Here is a 26,040-nt window from a genome sequence, read left to right on the forward strand (position 1 = left end):
TGAAATTGTATTTAACCTTTTTATACTTATACTTGATGTGCCGTATAGATCTGTCTGCACCAAGAAAAGCGTCCTCTGGAAATGAGCTTCCAAATCCCAGACAAATGTCAAGTGAAATTCACAAGGAAGCCAACGTTCCTTCAGCGAAGTACACTAACATGTTTATGCAGTGGGGACAGTTCCTCTCCCAAGACTTGTCTCAAGCTTCCAAAACTGCTTATCCCGAAGAAATGGTGTTAGGAGGTATGAACAGTATTTCAATTGGATCAATAAATACGAAGTTGTTGATTAGATCGTTATTGTCTTTATTGTGTAGGCATTTACCTCAAGGTTAAAAAATCAGTAAACGATTTATTGATGCATCAAGATTTAGTTAAAATATTTTATGTTTGTATGTTTGTTATTTTAAAGTTTTCTTCTTAAAAATTGTTGAGACTAAAACAAGTTGTTGGATTACCGATTTAAGATTTGAAACTTGAGCATTTGATGAAAGTTCTCTTGTAAAAACAGTTGGAAGAAATAAGCACAATTTTTTGTTTAAAATCTTCACAAAGAGTAAGGTCTCCATGTTAGTTTTTTACTTATGTAGGTATCTCAGATAGGCAATATAAAACATGGTAAGAAATATGCAGTTAAAACTTAAGTGTTATAAAGAGAGTTTTATCATTATTTTCTAGTTTATAACAGCGGAAATTCAAAATTAAAATGGTAGAGAAAGAACAATATAATTCATGCTGTTTGTAATGTGCATGATTCATATGAATGAATGAATTAACAATTAATTTTTAATTAATACTTTATGTTATTTATCTTTCACATGTACTTACTCCCTATTCAAATATCACAAGTCAATATTTACATGGACACTTGGAGGTTCCTTCTCCGGTGGACTCAGCAGATAGTCCGATGTGGCTTTGCTATATGAAATCACACACACAAACATACACGCCTCCTTTTCATTAATTATAAACATAATTTTTATAAGCAACGTGTAAATTAAATTGTTTCGGTCAATGACTATGTTGGTTAGAAGGTCTCTTTACAACATGAAAGTCACAGAGGAAAAAAAACGTTAACAAAAAACGAAAAAACATTAATATTGTAATTACTACCAGTAAATACTGCTGAAGCTTCCTGTGTATTTTCATGGAAAATATTCTTTGCCCTTACTTTACACTAAGTTTCATGTAACAGCTAGAAACATAAAAGTGCGTATTTATGGTCCAACTTATGAACTGTAATGAACGGTATACAAGTAAACGAGTAATGTGAAAATTAAACAAAAGTGTAATAATAAACCAACAGTAGCCTATTTCCTATAAAAAGTGATATCAAATATACGGTATCAACATCAAGGTATGGGGTTTCTTGTCCTTTGGAAAATTATTTCGCTGATATAATGGCTTGAGATTCAGAGTGGTCCAAAATTATCTTTTCTATTTTTTAAATTTAATAATTAAGTATCTAAGGAAACACTACCATATAGCTTTCAGAATTTTGTAGCCTAACACAAACAGTTTTTACTGCATTATTTTTTCACTCTAGTAATTAGTGTTACCTCTAAAATGGCAACCATACAAGAAAAATCTCATTGTGTTGTTTTGTTTGCAGAGACCAAGTCAGTGATCGTGTGTAGCATAACTACAGACGCTAACACAAAAACGAAGTATATTAAAGATATTGGATATCGTACACCTGTAGCAAACATCATAGATCTAAAGACATGGATAATTAATATCATTGACAACACAACTATGAACATGTTGCAAAGAACGTAGACTGCAATCGAATATCGGTTAGATGTGCTGATATTCACTAATGGTGCACACACAGAAGTCTACTGACATGTCAATAAACACTGTTTAAGTTGAGCAACAAGGTGTTGAGAACTGAATGGTTATAATTTCTTAGTTAGTTAATTATTAAATATTAGAACATAAAAGACAATTTTGGGTCACCCTATATTGTTGGCAGTACTTTGTTTTCCGTAGATTCAATGGCAACGTTTGATTGCTGTAATCCTCAAGAAGCAGACAGTGAATGCTTTCCCATCAGTATTCCACAGTCTGACCCCTTCTACTCAACATTTGGTCAGACTTGTTTGAACTTCAGAAGATCTGCAAAATGTTTAAAGGCAGATGATGGTTAGTGTGAGTTTTGTTCCAGATATGACAAATATAATGACCATATTTACGTTAAGTTAGTTTTAAACAATTGTTAACAATTTATTAATTAAGAATGTCAAAGATAATATCTACAGTTTAGTAAACATAATTGTAGTAATTATTTTCATTTAAAAAGCCATTCGAAATGAAAACCGTACACCTTAAAAAATGAAACCCAAGTGACGATCGTAACTCCAGTACCGAATCTTAATCCTTTTGTTTTGTTGTTCTTTTCTTGAAATTTCAAGATAGTTTTATGTAGTACATAATATGAATACTTTAACTTGACTTATTATCTACTCTGAATTTCTACATAAAATGAGGTGAAACTTACAGACATATAAAGTTGTATACAATCGGTTAGCAGTCAAACAAAAGACACATGAACAGTCAGACATGCAAAACGTCAGCCATTAGGAAGGCAACAGACAGAAAAATAAAGAAATATGCAAATAGACAGTCATCAAAAGGAAAACAAATAATATAGGAATAAACAAATGAACAGACAGTCAACCATCAGGAAATAAAAGAAATAGTGGAATAAATAACTTGGCACCAAAAAGACAACAAATACAGGAATAAACAAATATACAAACTCTGAAAAATAACAAAGAAAACAAATATGAATAAACAAAGACACCGTTGTACCACCATCAGGAAGGCAACAAATACAAGAATGAACAAACATGCAAAAGTTAGCCACAACGATGAAAACTGAGAAAATAATAAACAAATACATAGACAATCAGCCATCAGAAAAATTACAGACAAAAGAATCAATATGTACATGGCGAGGGTACCTCCCAGAGAAGGTTCTGCCTTTTGAGTTTACCTCCTCTGGAATCTGAATGTCCACCCACGTATTTGCCATACATGTCAACCCGTAAAGGGAAGGAGGAGATCCTAGTGGTTGAGGGATCCAACCTCAACACATCACTTTGGTCTTGAATTCCTCTATACAGGTGGACTTTATTGACCCCCCCCGGGGTCATTTGGCTGCTCCTGTTTGGTTAGGATCGACTGAATACCAGTGTTGAACGTTCTAAATGGATGTTGTGGACATTGTTTCTAATGCTGATGTTTGGGTATATTGCTCATGAAACCCTCGTATTGCTGCAGTTTTCTTTCTTGGCATGGTAGTGCGTCCCCTTATATGACTTTATGGTGGGTTGGCACTGAATTTTTCTCCTTATCTTATGGATTTTCCAAATTCTCCTAAAAATAGAACCGTAGAAAGCAGCTAATTTGACGCTAACCACGTCTTGAAGACTCTGAACAGAAGTCTCAACTTCTCTGTACTCTCTGTATCTTTACGTGGTTTTCTCATCTTGCAGACAAAAATTTAGGACAAATGTTTCCATTTTTTATTTAGAAGGGATTAGAGGGGCTTGCTGGTTCTCTACAGTTACTCGAAGCTACGTTCTTGGGACATCTTGGTGGAAAAATCTACCCAAAATCACGCTGACTTCCTCTTGAATTCGAACACCATTGGGATATACCCTTTGAATTTACTCCCCATGCTACTTTGAATTCCTCACAAGGAGTTATTGTTAAGAGAGATTTGAAGAACATCCCTGAGTCGGAAATCTTCGCTGAGTTATCTAACCAAGGAGTTTCTGCAGTGTGATATATCTCCACTCATAAAAAAGGAATTACATTGCCTGCCATTGTTCTTATTTTTACGTTTACATCGTCACGTCCATCTGCCACTATAAAGACAGGTTATCTGAATTGTAAGGTACAGCTATATATTCTCAACCCTCTCAGACGCTTACAATGTCAGTAGTTTGATCTATTGAAGACATTTTGTTGTGATTCTGTGGCATGCTTGTCGTGGCTGCAAAGGTCGCAACGCCTGTAAGTACCAACTGGGCTCTTTCTGCGTTAATTGTAGTGGTTCCTACCCCTCCTAATATCGATACAGGGTTAAGGAGAAAGAAATGCAGTGATTAAAAAGTTAATATTTCTTATTTGTAAGCTTGAAAGTTGTTGTTTCTGACTTCATCATGGACATATGGTACTGCACTACATTTCACTACTACAGTGTGTGTGCAGATAATGCTTTCTGTCCTCCAACAGAGTTCTTTTTTGCATCACATGAAGAGTATTTTGACTATGGATAGTCGAGTTAACAAGTGAACATCTATTCCTGTCTCTGTTCCCACCATTTTTTCTTAGTGGCTGCCTAGTATCATACCTCTGGCCCCAGCTTCTGGTGTCTGCTCGGGTCCATCTTCATTGTTTCCGAGATGCATAACGATTATTCGTTCACGTTCTCAGTTACTGGAACCTATATCTCCTGACCGAGATCTGTCCACGCGACGCAGAAAAAGATGAAAATAATGAAAAATGACGCGGTCATAAACGGAATGGTTCTCTGGCAAGTTCTCCTCTACCTATGTATAAATGGCCACTTTGATACAGAGAAACTGTCGAGATTTCCATTCTAATCTGGATGACATTAAGGACTCGGCTGATTTCTATCGTCTCATATGCCTTTCCTTACAGGAAACATTTCTGAAACCTACAGATGAGTCATCTTTTGAAAGTTTTCTTTATACCTGTTATTATGGTACACCTTTAGAAACCATAGCCATCTGCATTTCCTTGGGTTGTACCATCACTGTTTGTTCTTACTGCTTTTCTTCTGGAGTGACTTTTGATCAGACTTTGATGCTCTCGTTGAACAGTTGCAATCTCCCATTTTAATTCTGGGGTACTTTAACAGACACAGTCTTCTCCGGGGTAGTGCTCATGGTGATGGAAGGGATTATTCTGTGGAAAACATGCTCTCAGATCACAACCTTTCTCTCTTCAGTATTGGTTCTTATACTTATTTTCATGCTATTTGTTTAGTTATTTGCTCCCCTTCACTTTTCTCTTTTTATTTTTTGGAGGGTTGACAGTGACCAATGGGGTCGTGATCATTTTCCTATTGTTTTGAGAAGATTGGCCTGGTTGATGATACCTAGTCCGAGTGCCATGGTGGAAGTTACACCAGGCCAACTGGCTCTCTTTCCCCTCTCTTTTAGAACTTGATCTTGTCCTTAGTCTACTATCTATTAACGACTGTGTGGAAGTAGTAACTGCTTATTTTATACCTAGAATCTCGACATGTTTCCAATGGTATTCTCATCCATGGTAGTTTCCAGCCTGCCAGCAGGCACAGAAAGCTCAAAAATTGGTCTGGGATACCTTTTGTACATATCTCACTCTTATGAACCTCACTGCTTTTCATCAAGTAAGTGCCAATGCTCGGCTGGTCAAATGTCAGAGTGAAAATGAATCTTGGATTCAGTTCACAATTAGCAGTTTTTCTACAAGTTGTTTCAAAGTCATATGATACAAGATTTGAAAGATCAAAGGGATGTATTATTCTCATCTCTTTTCCATTTTGCTCTCCAAAGGCCAGGGAGTTGCTAATTTTCTGGCCACTTCAGTTTTTTTCGTGATTTCTTGCCCACTCATTCTTGGGCAGAACAGTCGACTCTTTTATTTCAGATTGATCGTCTCTACGACTATGATCGCCTCTTTAGACTCGTGGAACTAAAGCTTTCTCTTCATTAGTGTGGCAGTACAATGGACAGACCTAATGTTGTTCACTATAAGACTCTGTGTCATCTCTCTCCTGCCTCTCATGCTATTTTCCTCGTTGTTTTAACCTTTTCAACATCATTCCATCATGGGTTATGTCTTTCTTCTTTGGTCGTCCATGCTCTTTCAAAATAGATGGTCTGCAGTTCCTTTTGGAAAGAATTGGGTCTGGCATTGGATGACATTGCTGTTCCCTCTGATCAACCAATTCCACTGTGGCTTATTACCATCCTCAGATGTGGCCTTTCCTTGAGCGATCTGAGAAGGTGAATACTCCTGTTTAGAAGTATTATTTTCTCTTTACTGACTATCTTTAGAACCATTCTTATATTCACATTTACATAGATGGTTTGAAATCAGACGTCTCTGTAGGTTTTGCTATGGTTTGCTGTGGCTCGATAATTGCTCGCAGGATCAGTTCTGAAGTTTCTATGTTTACTACCAAGTTGTACGCCATATCTCTTGCTCTGGATCATGTAGAAGACAGACAGTAGACTGATTGCACTATTTATACTGACTCTATACTGGTTATTGAATCGCTTCACGTTTATTTTCACCATGTTCTTATCAATATTCAACAACAACTGGCCTTCCATTAGTATCTACTTTTTCTGGATACCTGGCCACATCAGTATTTACAAAAACGAGCTCGCTGACACCACAGCTACGTCCATCTACTCTGGTGCCGTTACAGTGCTTGTTCCATATATATGGACTATAATCTAATATTGAAACCATGATTTCACGCCAGTTGAAAGTCGATTTGTAATGAGCAACTTTATAACCAGCTTTTTCAGGTCAAACACTCTGTTGTTCTTATTTCCGTAAGAAGCGGAAGAAAGAAATTATCCTGGTTCGGCTAGGCATTTATCATAGTTTCTTAATCTATCGTTTCTTTTATCGGGGACTGATCCATCTTTGTAATACTGAAGGCACATCAGCCCACATTTCACTGCTGTTACGACTCTGAGTGATGGCACAATTTTAGATACGTATTTTCGAAGAGTTTACACCTAACACGGTCCGGCATGGCCAGGTGGTTAAGGCACTCGACTCGTAATACGACAGTCGCGGGTTGGAATCCCCGTCACACTAAACATGCTCGCCTTTTCAGCCGTGGGGCGTTATAATGTTACGGTCAATCCCACTATTCGTTGGTAAAAGAGTAGCTCAAGAAATGGCGGTGGGTGGTGATGAACAGCGACCTTTTCTCTGGTCTTACACTGCTAAATTCGGGATAGCTAGCGCAACTAGCCCTCCTGTAGCTTTGCGCGAAATTAAAAAAAATACTACTTACAATGGATGGTGTCATTGACGATGGCAACAGTCCAGTATGATTGGGCCCGGCATGGCCAAGCGTGTTAAGTTGTGCGACTCGTAATCTGAGGGTCGCGGGTTCGCATTCCCGTCGCGCCAAACATGCTCGCCCTTTCAACCGTGGGGGCGTTATAATGTGACGGTCAATCCCACTTTTCGTTGGTAAAAGAGTAGCCCAAGAGTCGGCGGTGGGTGGTGATGACTAGCTGCCTTCCCTCTAGTCTTACACTGCTAAATTAGGGACGGCTAGCACAGATAGCCCTCGAGTAGCTATCTCACTATATATATATCACTATATATATAGTGGGCTTTATCACCTGCTAAAATACGTTACGAAATCAAAAATAACACATACTAACAAAGTCATTTATAGAAAAAAAATTAAAGAAATATACGCACCTTACACTCAGGTTTTCTTTTATTTAAGTTAACTGCAATTTTACCACAAGTCTTTTATCTAACTAATGAAGATTTTTAGAATCTGCTAGTAACTTGGATAAATATAGCCCTAAGCATAATCTGTTTGTTTCTTTAATTTATTACAAGACAGTATGGACGTTTTTGTTTTTTTTTTTGGTTTTTTTCTGATCACACTGTTCAACTTTGTGTAGATGTTCGACAACAGATCAACTCTGTGACATCTTTTATTGACGGCTCACAAATATACGGGAGTTTGTTAAACACCAGCTACAACATGAGGCGATTTCAACACGGTAAGTTGTAATTGTCTATCCAGTTCCACTTCTTTTTTAGCATTACAGTAGAGTCAGTTGTACTCAGTTATATATTTTGCAATTTATATAATGACAGTTCTAATAACATTGACTCACTTTACTGGCGTACATGATACCGATGTGCTTCTTTATACGCTGTCAGCAAGTACTAAACATTAGTTTTGTGTTTAGTTTCCGAGCTCAAAGTATTTTAAGCTGCGTATTAAGAGAAAAGCGACAGGTACTTGATGAAATAGTTGTTTATATATACGAAATTAAGAAAATAGTTGAATTAACGTCGAGGTAGTATTATCATTATTTTGACTAAAAGTAATGAAGTAAAAGTGTAGTCAGCTTTTCGGCTGTTTTCAGCAGGATTTTCAAAATATATAAACGTAATAAATGAAGTATCTGAGGAAAAAATATCTTTGGCTTATCATATACTATATTAGTGATTATAAGATTCGCACTTATTTGATTATTTTGATTAATTCTAGCATTTTTACGCAGTCACATATTTTGGGTATAATAATATGATTTTTGGTAAATATTTTCTTTCGAACTCCGGCTCCTTTAGATTTCCACTTCTAATTAATATATGTCGTTGCTTGGTTACCTAATTACGAAGATATTTATTTTGGGTGAGAGAATATTGCACCATCACTACGTTTATTGAAAACTAATGTTTCTGATTTTGGTATAGTTTTTGTTGTTTTTTTTTACAGTTCTAATCAAGTTAAAAGATATGCGCATCATACATAATAATAATAATTTAATATATATCTTAAAATATAGAAAACGAAGTTCTGAAATACTTGTAGCATAAGTCTCGTTCTAGCTGTATATTTATGTTGTACGTTCTTTTTATATTCGCAAGAAAAGTTATACCAAGTCAATGAATCAGTGTTCATGGGTTATTATATCTTTTTAGGATTTTTAAAAACACAAATGGACATTGAAGGAAGAGCTCTTCTATCAAGGTCAAATGATCCAGCAAATGACAAATGTAGTGATATAGCAAATGAAAAGTATTGTTTCGAATCCGGTATGATCTATGATACAGAATCTTAAATGTGAAATGTATTTCCCTTTATAAGCATAAAGGTAAAGATCGGATTTTTATTAAGATAAGATTATTGTGTGACGGTGAAGAAGGTTGATACAAGTTTATGTTCGTTGTACAAGTAAATCTGTGATTTTATATAAAATTGCTAATATGTGGATGCATACTTGTATCGCATTTTCTGTAGAAATCAATAACATCCATGTATTAAAATTATGTTGTAAAGAGAATTTTTTATTAAAAATAACAAATAAAAGTGTAGAAACAGAAATTTAATACTTTTTTTTTTAATTTGGAGTCGTAAATTCCATTTTTAATTTTTTTAAACTAATACTGATTAATAATCTGTTTTATTATATTGTTTATACAAGTACCCAACTATTATGGAATTGAAAACTCATCTTTAAAATTATAAGTTTTACCTACCACCCCTGTAATCTAGATCTAGTTTTTACTTACCACCCCTATAATCTGGATCTAGGAATGTATTTTTATTTTATTCCTTAACTGCCTTATTTATCATTCCTCCAGCTTGCTGAGGATAATGGAACGGTAAATGTGTACGTGAAAAATTGTGAGCGTGAGCATCTGTAACTGCTAAAGATATTCATTTTATTTTTATTTTATTTAAGTTTTCTTTTAATGTATCAGTATTGCAAGTAGACGACGTTGCTTGGACATCTGCTGTTAACCTTCCCGTTAGGATAGATTTTACCTTTCTCACAAAATAGTTCATATCCGAAATTTATTTGTCTGCCTTTTCAGTGCTGAGTTTTCTCAAAAGATATTTTTTTATCGTTCAAAATAGGAAGATGCTGCTATGTTATGATTTCATTGAGTTAGATTTTGAAAGCCCCCCTCTAGTACAGCGGTAAGTCTACGGAATTTACACCGCTAAAATCAGGGGTTCAATTCCCCTCGGTAGGCTCAGCAGATATCCCGATGTGGCTTTGCTATAAGAAAAACACACAGATATTAAAATTAGCAGTTACACAGCTGTATCCTTCCAAACATATCATTTTTTTCTGTGCAATTTTATTTGATCTGATTCTTTGTTTTAGTTTCATAACTTTAAATTATATATCTATAGAAGTATAATAATATTGTCTGTTGTATATCCACGTAACTACTTCGCAGGGTGTGAACGGATCTTTACAAAAACTGGTGTGGAGGTTCATTACGTTTATGCGGGGGTGCATACAAATTCAGAGTTTTGCATTTGGCGTTTTCTATCACTACTTTACCCCCTTTAAATGGATATTTACCAAATTTGGTATGAAGGTTTGATAGATCCATGCGGAGGTGCAAGCAAACGTATGATTTCACATTTTATGTTTTGCAGTTTTTAAAGGCGTTTTTTTTTTTTTTTTACAATTACGTATAAGGGAAGCAGATTTTCATATTTAAGATAACCATTCATTAATCATGAATTTATATAACTTCCGTACAGGGGGCAGGTACTCGAGCTAGTTTTAAATATTATGTTACAGCGATAAGCTACGCGATAGACTATCTACTCTCTGTTCACAGGGGGGAATCGAGCCCCGGATTTAAGCATTATACGTCCACAGTGTTGTCGCTTACTCACCGGAGGATATTTTTAAAGAAAAATAATTATGCATACACAAGTATTTTTACAGAAAGACTCATCGTTAGGTGTATTAATTAAAACGTTTCTGTTAGTTATTATTTGGCATTGCTGATATAAGTTATAGATGTAATTGAGTTTTTCCATTTCACTAATTATTTCAACTGCTGTTAAGTTCGTGAAATCAAATGATATACACTAAATACTTTGTTTAATTTGATCCCACAAACTGCGCTATTTTCTATACACTTATGTAGTTCCCTTAGTTTTAACACCAACAATAGTATTTAAATTTTAAATTTGGCATACTTATACGTCACACGCTGTTTTTTTGCTCTGTGTTCAGCACAGTATTTCACAACTGTAACACCTTTGGATTATAATAATAAACTGACCCCTTGTGTCCGCTTTTTGTTTAATAATTTCGCATGACACAGCTATTTGCACATCAGATGTGGAAATTTTTCTTTGAGAACAACAAGTTAAAATGTCATTAATTGTTATAAACTACTTACTCACGTAAATGTATATATCCGAGTTTAAATTGTTAATAACACTAAATATTATGGTTGGATAACCGAAAGGGGCACAACACTAATTCATTATGTAGTTCTACGTTTAACAACAACAAAAATCTAAATCTCCATTTTATTGCTGTCTTCAAAGTTTTCATTCGTCGTGGGGTCGAATATTTATGTTTTGAATTTCGCGCAAAGCTACTCGAGGGCTATCTGTGCTAGCCGTCCCTAATTTAGCAGTGTAAGACTAGAGGGAAGGCAGCTAGTCATCACCACCCACCGCCAACTCTTGGGCTACTATTTTATCAACGAATAGTGGGATTGATCATCACATTATAAAGCCCCCACGGCTGAAAGGGCAAACATGCTTGGTGCAAGGGGATTCGAACCCGCGACCTTCGGATTACGAGTTGAACGCCTTAACACGCGTGGCCATGCCGGGCGTCAGGATCGAATAAGTTAGAGACGTCGTTAGATGTTTAAATTATTTGAGGCTTGGGCCCATAGGTACGGGAATTTACGGCGTTTCATTATGATATAGATCACGTTTCTTCTATTCTGATTTTTCAAGACGTCAACTGGGGATTCGAGACGTGGGCCTTGTGTTCCACTATCTAGCGACTTCTTTGGAGTTAACACTAGAAATGTATATAATTCATTATTGTACACCTTGTCATGTGACCTTGGTGAATAATTCGCTTCAGTACACAGATTAAGACATTATCTGTTTTATGGTCTGTATGAATTATGTTTTAGAAACTCAAAATATTATCCAGTTAAACCTAACCAACATTTTATATTTACAGGATTTAGCAGAGTAAACCAGCATTTAGGCCTAACTACCATGTATACACTTTGGGTAAGAGAGCATAACCGTATAGCTACGATACTGAGGAATTTAAACCCCAATTGGGAAGACGAGCAGCTCTACCAAGAGGCAAGGTGAAGTAAGCTTCGGAAAGAATAATACACACAGAGTGTTTTATTAATAAAGAATCCACAAATAGTTTATACCTATCCTTCAATTATATGTTATGTATATATAAACTGAAGACGATATAGTTGAAAATTTATTTGCTGTTCGTAAATAAATGTATTTCTCTTATTATCATGTCTATTATTTGGTTTCAGGGCTAGTTGATCATAGACCTTTTAAACTTAAAGTTTTATATAGCTAAATTTCTTTTAAAACAACACAATTCTTAAAGTTCTATTCTTCGAACTCACAGTATTGAAGAAAGGTATCTAAAATTTCATAACCACACTTTTATCTATGTTTAGTCGTATCATGGGAAAATTAATATGCCAAAATAGTAATTTCTGTTGTAAATTAATTTCTACAGGAGAATTGTGATTGCAGAGATGCAAGTAGTTACGTACAATGAATATCTTCGAATTCTTCTTGGTCACGAACTCTATGATTATTTCGAATTAAAGACAAAATCACGTGGCCGCCACACTCATTATCATGTGGACAAGGATCCTAGTATACTGAATGAATTTGCTACGGCTGCTTTACGATATGGCCATTCCTTGGTGCAGAAGGAGTTCGTCCTGGTAGACGCAAATCTCAATGTTAGTAGTATAAGACTAAAGTACAACTACTTTAACCCTTTCAAACTGTATGAAGGTGCTTTTGATTCTGTGTTACGTGGACTAACGCTTCAACCATCCCAGTCTTTCGATCAATATTTTGTAGAAGACGTCACTAAATACTTGTATAAAAATCTCGTGGAACCACACGGCTCAGATCTGGTTGCGATAAATATCCAAAGAGGAAGAGACCACGGGATAAAAGGTTATTCTTCTTATTCTCAGATGTGTAATGGACTACTTCTGTCTTCTTTCGATGATTTCGACACCCTTATGCCAATAACAGTTCGTCAGAAGTTACAAGCCCTGTTCGAGTGTGTATGAAACAGTCTGTTTTATCGTTGTTACTGCCATTTTGTAATGATTATCAAATAACAGATTTTAATAACTTTAATAACCTAATATTTTTAGGTATTAAAAACGATAACAATTTGATGATGATTTAAAGTTTTCTATAAAAGTTGTCTGTACCAGTTAAAACGTATGCGTAATAACGAGTAATTATATTAAAAAATAAGATTAACATTTATTTTAAAATATAGCTAATTTCAAGTTTTGAAATATTAACTCAAAATAATAAGCTCCAGGATCCCTCAGCACTAAGGTTGAGGATTTATATCATTAAAATTCGGGGTTCGATACCTGTAGTTCGTGCAGCTCAAATAGTTTACTGTACAGTGAGCAATCAGTAATATAATGAAACTTATGAAAATCAGTTTAACGTTTCTTCAACATTTTTTCAAAGGTTTGAAAGAAGGAAGATTATTTAACACAACAAAATCTTCAAGTATGAGTTCGTATAAGGGTGAAGGAAGAGTGAGACGGTAGGCATAATATTGATTTAAAAGGATATTTCCATAAGCCGCTCCGTTTCTTTTTCAGTAACAAAACCACATTTTTATAGATCTGTGGAAGACGTTGACTTGTTTTCCGGTGGAGTTTCGGAATATCCTCTTTCAGAGGCAGTGGTGGGCCCAACTTTTGGTTGTATCATAGGTAACCAATTTGCCAGGATCAAGCAAGGTGACAGGTTTTATTTTGAAAATGTAAACGAGGCAGGATCCTTTACAAAAGGTAAGAACATTTGAGAGAAAAGCATACGCAATGTTCAACATTTATAAAAAGTTCCTAAATATCTAAGGAATTTCTCAGTTTTTTAAAACTTTTTATTTACTAAACTTAAATATTCATAGAAAATATATAGTGTAACGTTGAATTTGGTCTGTTGAGTTTTTGTATTAAAACAACAACAACAACAATAATCCTGTTTATGACTTTGAAGATCAACGAGAAGAGCTTCAGAAGGTGACCTTGGCGGGAATTATCTGTGCGAACGGTGATGGAATTGATACGATCCAAAGTAGAGTATTTGAACCTGTCGATGAAAAGTAAGTTCGAATAACGTAGTGATTTCTACATCAAAGTAATTACATACCATTATAAGGTTATTTCATTCGTTTGTTAAATGCACTGTAGTTTAGTAACCTTTATTCATGGTAAAAATATTTTTCATCGTATGTGCTTTACCATAACATATGTTTAGAAAGTTTCAATTAGTGGCCACTAATGTTTGTTTGTTTGTGTTTGAATTTCGCGCGAAGCTACACGAGAACTATCTGCGCTAGCCGTCCCTAATTTTGCAGTGTAAAGCTAGAGGGAAGGCAGCTAGTCATCATCACTCACCGCCAATTCTTGGATTACTCTTTTACCAGTGAATAGTGGGATTGACCGTAACATTATAACGCCCCTACGGCTGAAAGGGCAAGCATGTTTGATGTGACAGGGATTCGAACCTGCGACTCACAGATTATGATTCGAGTGCTTCAAACACTTGGCCTTTTTTATAAGTTCAATTTTAAGAAAGCTATGTCTCCCGAGAGACATATTTAGTGAAATTTTAGTTACTCATCACGAAACATTTAAAAAAATATATTTAATACTTATTATCTCTAAATGGATCTGAAAGTTATTACGAAACTGAATTTTACACCACAATTTTTTTTCCGCTACATTGATCGTTTTCAACTGCCCATTGTTCACATCTCGTCAACTTATACACGTACGGAAATTGTAAGGCCTCGTGTATTGTCGAAACCAAACGTCACATTAAAGTACGAGCATGTGAACACATGGACATATCTATAAAAACTGCAAGGGAGGTTACAAACCTTCCCAGCTTCGTTATCTATCAGCGCAATACAGAAACAGTACATCTGATTTCTCTCTCTAACTATAAAATTCTCCCAACAGTGAAAGATGTTACTTAACTTCTTATAAATAATAACACACAGTCTTTGTTACATTTAAACTTATTTTAAGTTAACTGTTTCAACTGTGCTACGTTTTTGTTTTCTCAAATTACATTTGCATATTCAAATAGTTTACTCTTATGTATATATTTTTGTTGTAATTAAAAATATCATTTGTTTGTTTTGTACCTCTAGATTACTAATGATGGAATTGTGAGGATTCCGAAACGTTTAATAAATGCTTCTTATTATCACGTTCATGTTTTTTTTTTTTATTATCATTAAGTTATGTTTTCCGAAAATTGAGTTGCTTACTAAACCTTCTATTAAATTAAACTCCCTTAAAATTAACTGCATCTACCACATCTGACGGCCACAAAATCCGAAAATCAGCTACCCTGTTATAAAAATAAAAGCTGTTATGTGAAGATGATTTCAACTCTACAAAAATGTATATTTCCTAGTACGAAAAAATAAATGCATCAACAATATCGATTCCTTTAACAATCTTAAACACCTCAATTAAATACCCTCTAATTCTTCCTTTTTGCAAAAGAGAACAATTTAAAAATGTTTACCTTTCCAACAATTCAATGTTCTCTTTATAGCAATAGGCACAAGGCTGAACACAGCACTATAAATGTGGCCTAAACAGTGACCTGCACAATGAAATTATAACCTCTTTACATTTTTATTCAATATTTTTATAGACACAAACTAAAATTATATTTGCCCTACCAATAGGTATTTACTTGGATGGTTTAAGTGACTGAACATTCAGAACACAATATCTTTTTCTTCCATACATTTTAAAGAATATTCCCATCAAAATTATACTCATAATTCAATCTTTAATATCCAACATGCACTACCTTGCATTTATTATACTTAAATGTCATTTATCATTTATTCTCCTAACTAACTCGAATCCTTATCACAGATAACAACACTTAAAAACTTTAATGTCATCAAAAGAAGCTAAATAATTTATTATCCATTGGTTCATATGTGTAATTGAAATAAATCAAAACGTGGAACTTTCTTAACGTTTAACCATGAGGTATCCCACTTGTGATATGAATCCAGCTTCAATTAACTTTGTTTATAACAACCTCCTGCTTTCTTCAATTCAACCAGTTTTCAATCCATGGACCAACAGGTGCTTTACTGCAGGTTAAAGTAGTATAAAACCTGAGAATACTAAGACAAACATGTACTTTAGTGCAGTGGAAGAAATAAAACTCATAACTTAATTACACTTGTCCGTTTGTTTTCGAATTTCGTGCAAAGCTACACAAAGGCTATCTGCGCAAGCCGTCCCTAATTTAACAGTCTAAAACTAGAGGGAAGGCAGCTAGTCATAATCACCACCGCTAACTCTTGGACTCCTCTTTTACCAACGAATAGTAAGACTGACTGCACATAATAACGCCCCGACGACGGAAAGGACGAGCATGTTTAGTGTGACAGATTGCGAGTCGAGCACCCTAACCACCAAGTCATGTCGGGCCTACACTAATCGGAACATAAAAGTTTGGCATAACGAATATAACTGAAACTTGGTAAAAAGTTGATCACTTTGATTAAAGGATTGTTTTGAAAAACAGAGTTATAGACTATTTAATAATGATTGAGCACAAGAGTGGCTTTTTATGTGAAATGCGAGATGCATCTTATTCAAGTTAAAGATATCAAAACCAAAAGGATTTTTTTAACCTATTTATGATTCTGTTTATTCACCTATCTAACTTGCCAAAATATCTGAATCCTTTTGTACAAGCAGCAATATCTTTAATATCATTAGCAAATCTAATTAAATTATTAACCATTCCTTCATCTGTATTATTGATATAAGTCAAAATGAGCAATTGTCCTAACATTGAACCATGAAGTACTCCATTTGTGACATTAATCCAGCTTGGTTTAACTTTGTTTATTGCAACATCTGTTGTATTCTATCCAGCCGGTTTACAACACAATGAGTCAACCCGTCCCTCCACACCAACAGATGTAACAGTTCTTAACAAGCCTTTTATGTGACTTCTTGCCTGAAAATCTAGATACACCAAATCCACACATGTATCCTTATCCACATAAACAGTAACATTTTCCAAAACAAGTTTTCTCTAATGAAACGATACTTAATTTAAAACTCCTTACTATTAACTTTTACCTTCTCTACCAATTTTTTCATATAGTTGATTGATTTTCTAATTTCCTGCTTAATCAGATATCCCGCCATTTTAGTTGATTAAAATTTCTTATATTTATAATGTTTTTTTTTTTTTTTCTTTACATTTTCGGTAAACCATTTCTACATTAGAAGTTATCAATACGTCTAAATTCAGGTTAAGTAGTTAGCACACAGGATCATCTACAAAAGTTGTAATATATTCAAAACGAGATCCAAACTCAAGTGCTTTCGAATAGTCAACTATTTTTCTTCAGGAGAATAAAGAGTTATGCCAACTTTTCGAGTTTTGGTTCTCCTTTTGAAAATTTATCTAAAATATCATTGTTCCTAGTAGGTTCCCTAACCAATTATTGAATAAAATAATACTGAACAATTTCCAAAACTTGTATCCCTAGTGATATGGCTTTAATATTTCGAAGTATGTATATATGAAATTGAAATATGCGTTATTGTATCATTAACAGGCGAATCCTTTATTTCATTTTATAGTTTCTCATAAATTTCTTCAGTTTCATCTGGTGGTCTGTAACAAATTCCAACCGTAAACCTTCTCCCCTTATAACCACTAATAGAAACACATATACAGATTCAACATCATTTGCTATTACTTCTAATTTCTTCAAGTTGAATCGGATGTAACTCACATTTTACACATAAAGCCACTCCTCCTTTCTCTCTGTTAAACAACCTATAACCCAGTATATCAAAAATAATTCTCGTAATAAATATTCTCCGCATTTGACCAAGTTTCAAGTATTCCCATCATATCAAACTTTTATGTTTCAACCAGTGTATTTAAGTTATCCATTTTATTTATTGTACTTTTATACCACCTTCATTTACGGTGAAGTATATGTTGGTCTACGTATAGTCAGGTTTTATACCACCCTCACCTGTAGCAAAGCACATGTTTGTCTACATATCTTCAGCTTTTATATCAACTCTACGTGTTGGTACATGTTGGTCTACGTATAGTCAGGTTTAATACCACCTGCAGTAAAGTGGAAGTTGATCTACGTATATGTAGATTTTGTATCACACACAGTAAAGTGCATGTTGGTTTAGCGAGGACTCGGGTTTTATACCACCTTTCTCCAACTTCTATTGACGTCAATACAGTTCTGCAGGCATTTGCATTATTCTGGAATTGCGCTCTTACTACCTGACATGATCATCGAATAGACATTTTTGCTGATCATACTACGCGAAATGTGGATTCGACAAGTTTCTATGGCGAAAGGATCAACGGCGGCAGGCCCGGTGGTTGAGGTGCTCGACTCGTGATCTGAGGGTCGCGGGTTCGAATCTCCGTCACACCAAACATGGTCGCTCTTTCAGCCGTGGGGGTGTTATAATCTTACGGTCAATCCACTATTATTTGGTAACAGAGTAGCCAGTAGGTGGCGATAACTAGCTGCCTTCCCTCTAATCTTACACTGTTAAATTACGGATGGCTAGGGCAGATAGCCCTCGTGTAGCTTTGCGCGAAATTCAGAAACAAACAAACAATTCATAGGTGGCATAGAAAATAAAACAAAATTCAGTCTTGTTTGTTTTTGGAATTTCGCACAAAGCTACTCGAGGGCTATCTGTGCTAGCCGTCCCTAATTTAGCAGTGTAAGACTAGAGGAAAGGCAGCTAGTCATCACCACCCACCGCCAACTCTTGGGCTACTCTTTTACCAACGAATAGTGGAATTGACCGTCACATTGTACGCCACCACGGCTGGGAGGGCGAGCTTGTTTATCGCGACGCGGGAGCGAACCCGCGACCCTCGGTTTACGAGTCGCACGCGTTACGCGCTTGACCATGCCAGGCCTAAATTCAGTCTTATTCAGATTTGTGGATAAGCGTTAAAAATGTGACAATTACATTATCCAGAGCTCTTGGTAAATAAAAAACCTTGAACTACCTAGGCTTTTGCTTAAGCAAATTTATTTATTTAATGATGTCTGTTTGAAAAGAACAGCAGACTTGAATTCTGAGCACCACAAGCTGGCCTTTACTTCTGTTAACAGTGAATATTTTGGTACTGTCTGTTGATAAAAATCTTACAATTATTCCTTGTATTAGAAACAGCAAAATTAAATAAAACATGTAGGTTTCTATACTTAGATACTAGAATGATATACCTTTTATTCGTTTAAACGTTATTATGCAGCTGTCAAAAAGCTTGTACGAACACGTTTTTTTTAATTTTACTAGAAACCCGGTGACACCTTGTAATACTATAAAACAACCTGACTGGGATGAATGGGAAGAAGGTAAGTTTCTAGCTGATGTTTAAGACGATTGAAAATATGTCAGTGGATTTTTTAAATTGGAATGAATCAAAATAAATTCAATTTTAGTTTCTATCTTGGGAAATTAAAAGAAGGCTGATAACTTTTAGATTCTGGTTGAAAGTAACTTAGTAGTAACTTAAAACTTTCAGTTTGAATGAAAGTATATTAAAAAACAAAAAGTTAAATTTATATTCTCATTGTGTTTAAAGTTTTAGTTTCCCATAGAGTTAGATTTATATATAGCATTTAAAGAAAAAAATTAATCATGATACCAGAGGGAGAGAGGGTGGAACGAAACTTTTCAACAGAAGTAAACATGTAAAGATAAATTCCCTCATTTTTAGTAAATAAAAACTTTGTTGATAAAATATTTGGTTTTATTGCATTAAGTTGAATATATGATAAACTGACACCTACTTTCTTGAATGCTACTTTTTCTATGTGCTATAAATGTTTCTGACAATGCTGATTTAAATAGCATCTCAAACATTTTATGAATATTTATCACGTAAACTCATTATTGCCCAAACGATGTTGCTCAATGTGGTAAGGTTAGGTTTTAAACTAATAATATTTTCAGTTATTTTTGACATTTTTTTTCACATGTACAGTAAATGATTCGGACTTATTTTTGTGTGTTTAGCATCTTTCTTTCATATTGAATATTTTTAAAATGTACAAAATATAAATAGAACTTTAAAAGTTAATTTATACATTTTATAGAAGTCTTATCAGAATTTAATAAGAAAAATATTTATGCAACATTTCTATATTTACAGAAAGCACTTTGAAACTTTCCACATCTAAATATATATTGGGTTGGTTTATTGAGTTTTGCGCAAGCTATACGAGGGCTATCCACGCTAGCTGTCCCTAATTTAGCGGTGTATAACTAGTCATCATCACCCACTGCAAACTCTTGGGCTACTCTTTTTTTTTTTCCAACGAATAGTGGGATTGACCGTCAGGTTATAACGCCCCCACGGCTGAAAAGGCGAGCATGTTTGGTGTGACAGGGATTCGAAATATAAATATAATGGTGCTATCTGTTTTATTTCTATGCAACTATTTCGCAGGGTTTGGATGGATCTTCTCCCACAGCAATATGTCTGCAGACTAATAACGCTAGACACCGTGTTTCGATACCCGTGCTTAGCAGAGCACAGATAACCCATTACGTAGGTTTGTGCTTAACTTCCAATAATAAACATGAGATGGATCTTTACCAAAATTGTTATGAAGGTTTATTAGGTCTATACAGGGGTGCATACAATTTTTCAGTTTTGTATTTCTGCGGGTTATATGGGTGTTTTTGCTTTTTTTAATATTACTTCGCCCCCTGTAGATGGAACTTTACTAAATTTGATATGGAGGTTTGTTGGGTTCATGAGGATATACATACACACTTCAGTTTTGCTACTACCTAACCTCTTGTTCATGGATTATCACCAAATTTGGTATAAAGATTTATTAGAACCATGCGGGAGTACATACAAATTTTCATTTTTAGGTTTCTAAAAGAGTTTTTTACGACTACTTCGTCCCTTGTTGATGGATATTCATCAAATTTGGCATGAAAGTTTGTTGGGTCCATGAGAATTAAAAGTTTCACACTTTTTTTGCAATTTTTACCGGCATTTTTTTTTTTTTTTTTTGCAATTGCTTCTAAGGGAAACAATTTTGTTCTTAAATTTCTACCGTCCAGGGAACAGGTACTCCAGTTAGTATATGTATCTGTGCGTGTGTTAACACTGTTTACGTTTGTTGAATGTTCCAACTCTGTTGTTTATTATTTAAGTAAGTGCTTTAAAGTACAATAGTTCTTTAAGTCACATGAGAAATAAGATGTTTCAGAAACGCGCCGTTTTTTTTATGTTTATTTGGAACCAGTTAACTTATCGAAATTATTAACTGATTATTTGATTTTAAACCTCTAGTCATGTTACCCTGTGATAATGGTTCTTTTAATACCCAGGTGCACTGAATTTTGTAATTCATTAACATTAAGACAGTCTTTAGGTTTAAACACAGGAAAGTTTATTTTTTTCTCTCTCTCTTACGCTTAGTAAATATGTCTATTTCATCCGGTTGTTTTCTGCACCAATTACTAGCTTATTTCTGGATGCTTGAAAGCATTACGACTGTACAGTGAGATGTCAGCAAGAAACAAAACACAATACCTTTTCTTGGTTACTTAAGTTTTAATAATTGCTTTTATTGTCACTCAGCAGTTGTGTTATTAACTACTGATATCTCGCTTAGAGTGTGATTAGTTTCTAACTTTCATATAATTCATACAGTATTACTTGTAAATATTAGCCATATAAAAATAGTAAGCGCCACTTACACTCAAATAAACCATAATTCTCTATTGGAACTACTGAACAACAAAGGCAGTAATACAGATTTTAACGGTCAAACTCGATGACAGCAACTCAAACAACCAACATGTTTTAAAAATATACTCATAAAATCCAGAGACATACTGACATTCCAAAATAATGTCCACCACTACTCCAGGACTGTGCTTTATATTTTATTATTAATTTTCTCATTCTCTTTGTAATATGGTAATTTTGGCGCAAGCTTCCAAAAGATTAGAAAGCAGGTAATAACAACTCTGGAATAATTACAAATATACGTCACATTGTTATCTGTTTATGTCCCAAATATAGCATTTTACACATACTACTATTTATGTAATGTATGAATCTTAATGAAAACTAGGCCTACATATGTAATTGCTTTTACGCTCAGTTTTTTGGGATATCGGCTTGTACACTGCATTCTGTTTAACCAAATAAAAAGCAATAATAACGTTTTTCTCCCAAAATATAAAATTTTTCATAGGTTGATACGTGTTTAAGTTGTAATACACAGTCATTAAATTATCCGTATTAACTATCTTTGACAATAAGTGTATCACGTACTGTAAATAAACTACACAAATATTTATTAAAATCATTATTTCATAAGAAGGCACAATAAGAGTTGTAAAGTCAAACATCGATATAGTGTTAGCTGTTTCTCAAACTTCCACGTTTTGTAACAAGTTCGTTATTATTTGCTATCTTACATACTTTAAAATAATGTTAAACAGACAAAGTTAGTATTGACTGTTCATACGACTTTTGTTAATGAAAAACCTAATTTTAGTACGGTTGTTATAAAAGTTGGTTAGTAAAAACTCACTCAAACCATTATTACCATATTAAATTAGTTATAAGTTTTAATTTTATCGGGTTGTTACCTAAGGATAACAAGTTAACTCCAAGTAAATAAAGAAACAGGACTTATCTCACTAAATCATCAACTAACTAGATATTTTAATTTATCGCTTGAGTCGAAGAGAAGACGGCAGTAATAAATTGGGTAATGTTTCAAAAAAACTGTGTAGAATATCTTAGCAGACCATTCGCTAGTAAACATAGTCAATAATATTGAAAAATATTTCTACAGAAATGTAATGAAAGTGGTCCCTCAGCTATAGTTAGTAAGTATAGAATGCCTTATTTAGAAAAATGTCGTTAGCATAAACATTCTTGTGCGATATTTCGTGTCTTTCTTATCTAGATTTGTGTGTTCGCATTATGAAGTTTTACGTCTATTATAATAAAAAATACATTTTCAAAACACTACAATTAACTGTCACCTTTTCTTCGACAGATCATTGAGAGAACAAACCTCGAAGACAGCATTGACCATCTATACTACAACCTTCACTCTGTATCAAATAATGCACTGTATTTAATAAGCGTAATTCGATAATATTTGAGATATATTGAATAACGAAAGTTTTCTTTATATATACATACATAAACATAGAAAACAAAGTTCACGCATTTGTAAACACTACTACATGCAAATCGACACTTTTTCTTTCGAGGTTCACTAATTATAGCTTTACTCTGTCTTATATGAACGTTTGCAATATAAATTTTTGCTCTCCCGTAATTTCACACAAATTTCTTTGGATATGATGTAGTTCACTTGTATTTTGGTAAGTCACGAGAGTCGCACGAGATTTGTAATATAAATTAATGTTGTGAATAAAATTATATCATATATACGCATTACTTGATGATCGAAAATGTTCTTTATTATATTAATGATTATGTCAGGAACTTTATTATTTGTGAAATATTTTTAGTAATGTTAGCATTTTAAGGTTGAATGCATTTATAATTCGTTGAAGACTTTAAATGGCTTACCATTTTCATGTAACAGTTTCAAAAAGTTCTTTAAGCCTCCTTTTTTTACTTATTTCTTCACCTGGAAACATCTTATTGTACTTGGCGAGTTAAACGGCCAAGTTGGGTTTATTTTGAATTTCATACAAAGCTACATGAGGGCTATCTGCTCTAGCCGTCCCTAATTTAGCGGTGAAAGACAACTCACGAACTGTTATTTTACCAACGACTAGTGAGACTGGCCAAACATAAAAACGTTCTCACACCTGAAAGGGCGACCATGTTTGGTTAGATGTGAATTTGAACTCGCGAGTCGATTGCCTTAGGCACCTATGCATTGCCCACATTATCGGCCTATGTGGCACAGATATAGCCGTCTCAATAGGTTAAGATCTTTTGCATTTTCTCTTAATTTTATAAAAAAAAATCATCTTCAGATAAAACAACTTTATGTTTCTAAAAGGGTGGTTGGTCTGTGGAATACTTCAATTGCAGTAGATGCAATTTAAGGGAAGATTTGATAAATATCTAAATGATAAGGTCTGGCTTTCACTGTTTTATTTTGAAGTTTAGTTTCATAGATGGGATAGCCTAAATGGACCAATAGGCCTCTTGTAATACTTAAATTGTGTATTAAAGTAAAATGTCATTAACTTAAGATATTTAATATAAATATATAATTTACATATATATATTCCAGTTAGCTTATTTCATTTTTATACAGAAATGATTGTGTAGTACTCCTTGCAAAAATATGTAAGGGATGATGTTCTGTGGTACTTCTGAATAAAGAATGTTATCACAGAAATAAACCACTATTGCAGATAACAAAAGATTCAAAATACTGTAATAGTAGCACAAGCAAACTTCAATGCTCAAACATTAAAAAATTAGATTGAACAGAAAAAATCAACTTTCATATTTTACAAGAGAGGAACTACAGTATTAAACTCAAAAATAAACTGAAGGATGAATTTTATATGCAAAAACGGCTCGTTTGGGCTGAGAAAACACTTTACATAGAAGAGCGAACAACGTTTCGACCTTCTTCGGTCATCGTCAGGTTGAACCTGAATGGCAATATTCTAATGTTTTACACCGTTCATTTGTACCTTTATTTGATTTTCTTATCATGACTTATAGATACTTTGTAAAAATAATATTTGTAAAGTTTTTACTGTAATATTTTTGATCAATGGATAATTAACACATTTGAGCCGCCTCTCAGTGGCTCAGCGGTATGTCTGAGGATTTACAACTCTAAAAAGCGGGTTTCGATAACCCGAGGTGGGCAGAGCACAGATAGTCTATTGTATAGCTTTGTGCTTAATTCAAAACAACAACTATAACAACAACATTTGAGTCATTTGAGTCAGGTTGAACCTGACGATGACCGAAGAAGGTCGAAACGTTGTTCGCTCTTCTATGTAAAGTGTTTTCTCAGCCCAAACGAGCCGTTTTTGCATATAAATTTCTCAACAAGTGGGTTTCTCGTCATCACTGATTAAACTGAAGGATGCAACTCTATAGAGAAAAATAATTTTAAAAACTTTCTACATTATCAGGTTCAGCAAATAAATTATCTTGTCAAACTGAGAGTGTGTTTGCTGAATGTTCAGATCATGGCTTTTATGCAGCTATAGAACCAAATGAAAATGAAATACAAAACAAATGATAATTTCATTAGATGCCAGACTTCACAAATAAATATTACATATATTTTTAGGTACAATTAAACTTTTATGTATAGAGTTGGTTTTAATCAGAGGAATATGGCTAAAAGATAATGTTTATGTATTTGTTCAAAGCTATTCAAACTATCTGTACAAGGTGTTCCTAACTCTGAATTGATACACAAGAAAAAGCAACTAGTCAACAGCACTTAACTTTTTTCAATGAATATTGGAATTTAATTATCACCCTTACAATGAACCCACATCCTCAAAATAAGGAGTGTGCTTTTTATTCTTTGCAGACATGGGATGTGACTGATGGATTCACACTCTGGAATGCTAATCACTAGGCCACTATCACTCTGAAAGAGCGTGTACAAGTTATATCATTAAAACTTGTTTCTTTGAGGAAATATTTTGGTAGACAGTGCCAATGTTATTTCAGAAATTGTAAGAGGATGAGCCACTCAACAACAGCAAAACAGCAGAAGTGCAAGTAGTAAAATATAAAATTAATCTAATAGTGTGTGGCTCTGCAGATGTTGAGAGACATGAATAATTAATTGTAACATAATCATGTCCTTTAACATTTCAGAGAAAATGCAAGATATTTTATATGATACATGTATAATACAAAACTTACCTTCACAATATAAAAAAAAAAAACAAAAAATTGCAAATTATCTGATGAAAGTTAAAATATGGTTATGATAAATATATCTAATGTCAAAGATGAACCAGAGGAACTTAAATATATTGGAAAATGTGAAAAGTGTGGCACAAGATTGTTTAAAGTAACAAATCTGACAATTCTTAGCACTGTTTGTTACCCAACAGTTTTGTCTAATTTGTGCAATACAACCACATCCAAACTTGTAGCAGTGACCAAGAGAAAGGA

General features: G+C 34.1%; 1 protein-coding gene across 2 annotated transcripts in view; it reads left to right on the top strand.

The window, feature by feature from the left end:
• Nucleotides 1–23,353, top strand: part of LOC143222058 (salivary peroxidase/catechol oxidase-like) — a 30,288-nt gene extending 6,935 nt beyond the window's left edge. For both annotated transcript variants that reach the window (XM_076447908.1, XM_076447907.1), the window contains exons 5-14: nucleotides 49–243; nucleotides 1,992–2,144; nucleotides 7,688–7,789; nucleotides 8,721–8,834; nucleotides 11,765–11,900; nucleotides 12,302–12,865; nucleotides 13,456–13,625; nucleotides 13,834–13,939; nucleotides 19,200–19,258; nucleotides 22,946–23,353. In XM_076447908.1, coding sequence (XP_076304023.1) covers nucleotides 49–243; nucleotides 1,992–2,144; nucleotides 7,688–7,789; nucleotides 8,721–8,834; nucleotides 11,765–11,900; nucleotides 12,302–12,865; nucleotides 13,456–13,625; nucleotides 13,834–13,939; nucleotides 19,200–19,258; nucleotides 22,946–22,953 — 1,607 coding nt within the window. In that variant the 3' untranslated portion in view covers nucleotides 22,954–23,353. The remainder of the gene's footprint in view (nucleotides 1–48; nucleotides 244–1,991; nucleotides 2,145–7,687; nucleotides 7,790–8,720; nucleotides 8,835–11,764; nucleotides 11,901–12,301; nucleotides 12,866–13,455; nucleotides 13,626–13,833; nucleotides 13,940–19,199; nucleotides 19,259–22,945) is intronic.
• Nucleotides 23,354–26,040: the final 2,687 nt, after the last annotated feature.

The sequence above is a fragment of the Tachypleus tridentatus genome, chromosome 8 (assembly GCF_004210375.1).
Source record: "Tachypleus tridentatus isolate NWPU-2018 chromosome 8, ASM421037v1, whole genome shotgun sequence".
Classification (NCBI taxonomy): domain Eukaryota; kingdom Metazoa; phylum Arthropoda; class Merostomata; order Xiphosura; family Limulidae; genus Tachypleus; species Tachypleus tridentatus.